Source organism: Aythya fuligula, chromosome Z, assembly GCF_009819795.1.
Source record: "Aythya fuligula isolate bAytFul2 chromosome Z, bAytFul2.pri, whole genome shotgun sequence".
NCBI lineage: Eukaryota > Metazoa > Chordata > Aves > Anseriformes > Anatidae > Aythya > Aythya fuligula.
The window spans coordinates 77,486,174-77,494,888 of NC_045593.1; the positions used below are offsets into that span (position 1 = coordinate 77,486,174).

At 44.7% G+C, this 8,715-nt stretch overlaps 1 protein-coding gene across 1 annotated transcript; it reads left to right on the top strand.

Annotated features, from left to right (window-relative positions):
• Window positions 1-1,522: 1,522 nt before the first annotated feature.
• ZCCHC9 (zinc finger CCHC-type containing 9) lies at window positions 1,523-8,330 on the top strand. Its single transcript, XM_032205890.1, has 5 exons — window positions 1,523-1,941; window positions 2,385-2,535; window positions 2,814-2,906; window positions 4,170-4,238; window positions 6,558-8,330. The coding sequence occupies exons 1-5, from the start codon at window positions 1,633-1,635 to the stop codon at window positions 6,671-6,673; spliced, it is 738 nt and encodes a 245-aa protein (XP_032061781.1). The 5' UTR covers window positions 1,523-1,632; the 3' UTR covers window positions 6,674-8,330.
• The last annotated feature ends 385 nt before the right edge of the window (window positions 8,331-8,715 follow it).

The window sequence follows — 8,715 nt, forward strand, 5'->3', positions numbered from 1 at the left end:
TGCTGTCTTTGCTCGGTGGAAATAAGCCAGCAGACAGATGGACAGACACAGATGTAATTAAATGTGTGTGTGTAGCACAGTACTCTGTAGTTTTCCACTGCAAAAACACCTTCCGTTGCAAAAGCACAACTTTGTTTCTCACAGAGCCTCTCTTCATTTGGCAAATAAATCAGCCTTTACCCCCTCTAATACATAAAATGAATCAGGCCACATATGCTAGATACAGACTAGCAAGTACTTCACGCCAGCTCTTTAAAAAAAAAAAACCTCTAATAAGTGTTTTAAAACCCTCTAACACAACAACACACAGCTATTCATAAAATGCTGCGTAGTCAATGCATATCATACGTATACCTTAAATGTGTATTACGTGTCCATTGGATCCCTCATTGCCTTTATTTCCCCTACCCTTGCACCAGTGCTGCCTGTTTCTAGTAGTAGCCTTTCATGCCTGTAAGAGTCACCTTTGGCCATTTCTAATCTACAAGGTTATCAGCAGCTGGAAAAAACAGGACCTCATTTTGTGGTTGAACGGTAACTTCATTGGAAATTTGATATTTTCAGTTGTAAAATGAAATCCCAAGTCTCTCATGTTTTATTTCCCATCTTATTAAGAGTGGCTTCTAAGTGGCATTATTTGATCACTTTTACCTGCAGAAAATGCACTGTAGTTAATTCCTAAATCTGTGCTGGTTCTTAACCAGCAGCCACACAGTTTCATCGCAAGGACCAGCAAAATCACTGCACTCCTTGTGCACATCTCCCTCTAGTGGAAGCAAAATACAGCAAGCCCATTTCTCCACGGAGACACAAATATCAAAAATAAGTAATAAAGAGGGCACGGTGCCCAGCTGTTCTGTCCACTCTCCGTCAGCTTTATCCACTCAAGAACAGTAACGGTGATCGAGGGAAATGCTAGAGTACTCTTTGTATTATTAAACGTTTCTTCCATTTCTCTGCAGGGACTTGTAACAATACAGTCTTGGAGGTTTAGTTTGTGAATTTAATGGTGCCGTTAAGAGAGGCGGAAAGGTGTCATATATTATGCCTCAAAAAGCTGCGCCCTCAGAGAAAGACGAATGGACATTTTTCAGGTGTGGGTTTTGGATCTGTTCTGCTGCTACACAGTAGAAGTAAGGACCGCTTTAGCACCCCAGGCACCACTGCTGGTGGAAGATGAAGTCAACGTGAGGGCAACATGAACTGGACTGGTTTTACTGAAGGGTGAGAGATTTTACAGTGGCATAACTGCACCAGCACAGCCCCCCCATCTGCAAGGAGGCTGGTGTAAAATCGTGAAGACTGTGAAGCACCAGACAGCTGGGGCAGCGCTTAGCGCAGTAAAGCCTCGCTGGAGCAACCTGCGAAGACCACAGGACTGGGGCTGATAAGCCTGATAAGCGCTTATCGCCCCCCCCAGCCACAGGCACCAGGCTGCCCCTATGGCTCCCCCCACAACATGGCGGCGGGCGGACATGACATGGCGCCCCGCCCCGCCGGGAGGGGACGGGAAGGGACCTGCCTTCCGCCCGGCCGCGGTTGCACGCTAACGGCTGCAACGGCCGAGCCGCAACGGTAAACGGTAAATAAACGGTAAACGGCAACGGCAGCAGCCCGTGCTTGCCGCTCGCCATGACGCGCTGGGCTCGCAAAGCCGCCGCCGAGGGGGGCAAGGCGCTGCCGGCCACCCCCTGGGACGAGATGGCGGCGGCGGCGGCGCCGGCGAGGAAGAGGAGGAGGAGGAAGGAGTACGCGGACCGCGACGTGAACGGGTTCGCTGCCCACCTCAGGAAGGCGGCGGCGGGCGGCGAGCAGCAGCATGAGGAGGAGGAGGAGGAGAGGGGAGAGGAGGATGAGGAAGAGGAGGCGGCCGCCGCGAGGAAGGCGCTGCGGCGGGAGGGCCGGCGGCTGAGGCGGCAGGAGGCGAGGAGGAGCGCCATGGTGAGGGGGGCGCCGGCTCTGGTGCCTCAGGGGGAGACACGGTGATAATAATCAATAATCAACCACCAGTTGAAAAATAATAATAATAGCCGGTACTAATCTTGCTTGGTGATGGGCGTCTGGTGGTTACTTTGTGGCACGCCGCAGCATCTCTCCTGTCCTACCCGTGTTTCTGCAGGGGGATGACCTGTTGGTACACCAGGCTCCTAACAACCCCCCTGACAAACTCATTTCATATTAGGGTAGCCTCAAACAGCACTGCAGAGGTGCACTCAGTAGTGCCAAGAAAGTTTCAGCCAGGAGAAATGGCGGCCTAGAGAAAATCGGGTGGGACGTAAGCGATAATCAGATATTAACACCAACCGATCTCTCTCATAAAGCTACCTATAAGTGCCGTTTTGCGCTGTGACGTGTTTACGAAAATGCAATTTTTATTTTCAAAGGTATGTTTCCACTGTAGGGAACCCGGCCACGGTGTTGCTGATTGCCCAGCGGTGCTTGAAAGTCAAGATATGGGCACAGGGATCTGTTACCGGTGCGGGTCCACAGAACACGACATCAGCAAATGCAAGGCAAAGATCGATCCAGCTGCTGGTACGGTTCAGAAATTGTGTTTCTCAGAGTATACTTTGGTGTGAGTTTTCTGACCACTGTAATAAAAGGTTTCTATTTTAGCAACTTAACTGTTCTGGAGACGTAGGTTAATATGTTTAAAGGAATACAACATTAAAATAACACTATTTAGCAGCATTGTGCTTATACTGTAGCATAATATTATATTATGGTATAATATTGTAATTGTGATGTTTTCAGAGTAGACTGTGACTCTGCAGAGTTTTAACTTGTTTCATAAACTGTTTGGAATTTTGCAGGGGCATTTCCGTATGCAAAATGTTTCATCTGTGGAGAGATGGGGCATCTGTCAAGGTCATGTCCAGATAATCCCAAAGGATTGTATGCTGAAGGTGAGTGCAGAAACTTAACTGCAAACAAAATGCGTTATTCCTTCTTACCTGACACAGAGCAAAGTAACGTTGCAAATTAACGAGGGTGTTCCTGAAAGGAATTTCCAGATGTCTTTTACTCTTGGTGAGAGCAGATCAATTCTGGGGAACTCAGTGCTAATGTTTGTTATCTAGGGATTTCTATTTTGGTTGAAAGCTTCTGGTTAAACAAGGAGGTGAACTTGCTTGTGCTTGCAATCTCAAGAGAAACAAAGAAACCATAGTATCCTCTGTGTATGTAGTCAATGAGTATTTAAATGTAAATACGCCTAAGTATCTAGTAAAAAACATGCTGCTGGTCTGAGAAGGGGCTTTATAACCTTTACTGCTTAACACTGTAAAAACAGAGAGAGGTGTTCACACAAAACAAGATCTGTTGTACTTGTGGGAGTCATTTGTTTCTTGTATGTAGGAGGTGACATTGTAAAAGATTAAAGGAAAATTAAGAGTTTAAAAACAGGTCATGGCTTCAAGACAGTCTTAGAAATGTATTCTGAGAAATGAATGTCGTGTGTATGCTGCTTGACCACCCAGCAGCTTGGAGTCCTGACAGCTGAGGCTTGTTCATAGCAAAGGGCTCTCACATCATCCTTTTACGTATTTAATGAGAAACATCATCTAGGTTTGAAGATTCATTTAGATTCTGCTCTGCCTGTTGTTTGTTTTTTTTGTTGTTGTTGGCACTAGCAAATAACGCTCTGTTTGCTGGAGTCTTGCAGTACAGATTTGAAGTCCTGCAGACTCGTAAGGGTGATTTTACAATACAGTTGGATCGGAAGAAAAGCATCTTTGAATGCATTACACTTCTCATAATCCAGGCATTGAAACTGACTTTCATATTTTATAGCTCAGTACCTGCCGTTGGGTTAAGTACTGCTCCGGAGCTACTGTTACTTTCAAAAGTTCCTTTAAATAATTGAATTAAAGCAGAATTATGTTGTTCTGTCTAAAAAATAGACGTGTTACAGACAGGTGTCTCTCTGTCAGAGACCGACAGTCCGAGGAAGCTGTGCATGCAGGCTCCTAAAGCTGTCTGCTTGTCAGCTCCGCAGTGCCACGTGTAGGAATGCTGACCTGTCTGTAGGGATGTTTCTTTATCTTACTCATCGGTTGTCACTTCAGAAAAGCAAAACAAGATTTTTTAATGTACACGTAACAGTAAAAGAGCGATTCTGTTTTATTTTGTTTTTCAAATGAGTAACAACTTTCTCTCTCTTTTAACAGGGGGCTGCTGCAAACTCTGTGGCTCTGTGGAGCACTTCAGAAAAGACTGTCCGGAGAACAAGAACTTAGGTGAGATGCAGGGGGCTGAATAGAGTGGATAGAACGCACAGTTGTGTTTGTTTGCTGCTTTGCCTTGACTTTGGTCAGGAAGAAAAGGCTTTGAGAAGAGAATTTGCAGATAGCACAGATGACTTCCCTTTGGGAATGTGCCCTTATATTAAGGGATGTGTTAAGGGGAGGATACATTAAGCTGCAGTGCAAAATACGAACATTCAGTTAAAAAAATAAAAATCTAGCTTTTGGGTTTCTGAAGGTAATGCAACCAAATGTGTGTGCGTAAGCAAGTATTTATGCTGCTGCTCATAGCACTAGCAGCCACAGAAGAAAATGAACAGAAGAGGTTTCTCCTTTTGGTGATTCTCGTGAAGTGGTAGAACAGCACATAATGTCAGTTGCAGCGTGGTGATACTGGCAGCTGGCACGAGCTGCTTGTGCAGGCAGGTGTTTAAAAACTTTTTAAAAAAAAAAAAAGCTTTTTTTTTTTTTTTTTAAACTTTGTCTGCAAAAAGACAGTGGCTCTACAAATTATAAACAGGAGAGTCAGGAGAATGGAGGTCTGTCCTGGGTTCACCAGCTGATAAGTGGCTTCTTTGTGTTCTGTGATTTACCTGTGTGGGTGGAAAAATCTGTTACAAATCTCCCTGGCTGATGAGCTCGGCTCTTTGAATAAAGTGTATGGTTTTATCTGAGGTCTCCCTTCAGGTAAGGCCATTGATAGAAAGCACTTTGAGTAATCTGCTTCCCTTTTTCACTGCTAATTCCTTTTTTACCTCCTGACAAATCAGTTTGCACTAAATTCATCAATACATGTTACACACTAATACTTCCATTATTAATGAATATATTGCAAAGGGAAGTACAATTTGCAGATCAGGCTATGGAATAATAGCATTTCCTTTTCCTAAATTATTAGAGACAGGAGAAATCTGCTCCTGCGCTTCCATACATATTTGTATTGCTTTTATCTATCTTTTATACAAAAGATTGTGCTAAGGAAGGCAAAACCAACAAACAAGGATTTGAAGAATGGCACTGTTGTTGGAGTGATGAAACATTATTTTTTGTACTTTGTTTGAATGGCCTACAGAATTTTTGGGTTAATAATGTGTCATGAACTTTTGTGTAATTGGTGAGAAATATTTATGGAGATGATAGAGGTATCTACAGGATCAGATACAAAAGAGCAGCTGAAGAGTACGGGATAGTGTAGGCATTGTATGAGAGAGCAGATGTAGCATTATAGCTGTGTTCTGCTGTAATAGCTCATGAGAAGTGAGATTGAGTCTTAACTGGTCACAGAAGTTTCTGATAGGAAAATTAAATTTTTCACCAGACTTTCCCTCACAAATACCAAAGCTGAGCCAGCTGTTGGCATGGCAGCCTTGCGCTGGCAGCGCTAATCAGCTGAAAGGGCGCAGAGCTGGTACGCAGGGAGGCAGGAAAACAACCTGCAGGAGCTGCTCCTCACTTGGGAGGTGCGGTCACTAAACCTGCCTGGTCCAACCCCAAACGGCTGAAGATGTAACAGAAGTGCAACATACAGAAGTTAAGCCAAGTAAATATTGATTTAACAGTGTGATGTTCTTGGTGTGATTTGGTTTGTAGCTCTCAGGTAGTCATTCAGAAAAGAAGCATGAGGGTGACGGAGCACTGGGACAGGCTGCCCAGGGAGGCTGTGGAGTCTCCTTCTCTGGAGATATTCGAGGCCCGTCTGGACGCCTCCCTGGGCAGCCTGCTCTAAGGAACCTGCTTTGGCAGGGGGTTGGACCCGATGATCTTTCGAGGTCCCTTCCAACCCCTACAGTTCTGTGATTCTGTGATGTGTTGGTTACCTGTGTTTTCTCTAGGACAGGGAACTTAACTGGTCAAAATATCACTTAAATGGCAAAAGGATGGTGTTCATTATATGCAGGGGTATAAGACAAGAAGACTAGATTATCTTCTATTGTGGCTCTTCAAGCATGGTTTCTTCAAGATCTTTCCTTTTTATCCAGGGGTGACTGACATATCCTGAAATCTTCATTGCATGAGTAATTAGGACTTACAGGAGAGTTAGTGTATCTTCTGCATACACTCTGGATGTTTCTTTGGACAGTCAAATAGCAAAAAATGCTTTCTGATGATTTCTGAAGATGGGAAATTGGTGTGGGTGAAGAAATGGAGTTTACAAAACACAAATTTAAAAGAAGAAGAGTTGTGTAAAGGAGCTAGCTTCAGACCCAGAAGGAAACTGACAGGCCCTTGTGGGCCAAATCTTCCTCAAATGTGAAAGTTTGATCTGATGCTGCTGCTTAGCCTCTCCGTAACCTCTTGTCTCTTACTCTACAGATCAGGTTACTGTTGGGCGATGGGCCACTGGAATGAGTGCTGATTATGAAGAAGTCACAGAAACACCAAAGCCGCAAACACCCAAAGTGAAAGCACCGAAGGTTGTTAATTTCTGAAGGCCTCTGTTGGATGCTAAGCCACAGCTACAGCGCATGGCTTCACTTCAGAGTGGGACTGATAGAGTGGACTGAACTGCAGGTTCCAGAAAATCGAGCGGACTGTTGCTGCTGAAGTTGTGTCCCTGATTTTTCAGTTTGCCTGCCAGACTCATCTAGCTTACTGAAAAACTGGGAACAGCAGAAATGCAGCAAGCGGGTATTTCATTCTTATATATTTTTGCAGAAATACAGCTTTCTGTCTGATTCACATTCCCTCGCGCGGCTAATTCTCTGAATTGGGAACTATTGAGAGAAATCAGTTTCCTCTCGTAACACAAATCTCGTTGCAGTAACCACACATGGCACGTGCCCTGTATCACGTGGGTTTATGACCGGTGGATCCAGCTGGTCAGTAGGGTTAACTAATGAGTGCTGCTGCTGTCGGTTAATGAATACAGTTGTGCTGATCTTGAGAATCTTTCTGCATTTCTCTGAAAGCGATCATGGGTATGTTCTAACCACTCTTGTTGGGTTCTAGTGTGCCTTCTAGGAACTGATTTTGTGCTCTGCACGCACACACGTGACCTGTCTTACAGCAGAGTTATCGGGTAAGCCCTACAGAGCTGTGCGAGTCCTGCCTCCTGTCTGGAGAGCCTAGGGGTGCAGTTCCTTCTGTTCGTGGTAGATCAGCTCAGGGTGTATGTGCATTGATCTGATAGTTGATGTGTGTTTAATTTTCTGAGCAATTCTTCACTAACACGCTGAATCATGCCCTTCCTCTGATATCCATCATGAAATGCACCTGAAAATAGTTGGAGAGCAAGTGAGCAGCTTGCTTAGTTTGTTTACTTTTTTATGGAAAGGGTTCAGAAATCTTGCTCTTCAGTATTTCTGTCCCTTTGGGTTTTACTCTTTGTTTTTTTTAAACATGCCTGCTGATGGCAGATTTATTTATTTTTTAAATGGAGGCTACATCCTGCACTTGGAAAAACTGGTACCTGTTACAAAAGTCACTCCAGCCAACGGAGAATGGAGTGCCTGCAGCAGCTCTCAAAATACTCTCCCGATTCATCCTGTGCAGTCAACAGTGGTAGACTTTTACTTGTGTCTAATTACCTGACCTAAGACGAGAAGTTAACCCCGAGCCCACCTCATGTGCTGCTTTTCACTGTGAGGCAGTGTTGTGTCGCAGCACCGGCAGGTGCCGTGTGGGATCTCTGTGCAGCGCCCCTGCACTGTGCAGCCTGGGCTCAGCGCCTGCACCGCTGGGCTTCCTCGTGCTGCGCTTCTGCAGCGCTGCCCCAGGACAGATGCAGCCATTTGGTGCTCCAGAAGTCTTAAAGTGCCTTCTGACAACTCCAGCTGTCATGACATAGTGATGAGCAACAGTCTTTGAGGGAAAGCTAGCTGCTAATAAAGCTGCTGCTTCTGCAGAATCAATTTGTCCTTTAAATGCATGTCCTAACAGCCCGTACAGTGCGCTGTCCAGAATGTGAAGGTAACAGCAAACTTGAGCTCAGAGCAGGTTTTCGAGATGCTTTGCACCAGGTGCTGAAGCTATGGGTTTGGGATTTATGTTTCTTAAAGCAAGAACAAAACAAAACACAAACAAACAAAAGCAACTTAATTGTCTCAATACGTGTTTTGTATATGCCCTGTTTTGTTTTAAATAAAATGCTGGTAAAGAATACCATAGGTAGAGGTCTTGTTCTAGGCTTCCCCGTTCTGCTTTGGGTTTAATGGCAGGTAACAGCGTATGCACACTCCATTTATAATAATCAGAGCACCCACTTAAATGGGCAAGAGGGGGAGACTTGGATGAAATAGAGTATTAATTACCAAGTTTTAATTAACTTTGATTGAAGCTCAAAGCTGCAACAGACATTCCAGCTTAAAAGGTGTTTCCCTTCCTAGTATATGGAAGGAAGGTTGAAAGGAAGACTTTTTTACCAGGAAGACTAAAGGGCGGTTGTGGCAATGGAAACCACGTATGGAGCTGTGGATTAGCCTTTGAGTTTTGGGTTTCATAAGATGGAGCACAAAACGAGGTGCTGAAATAC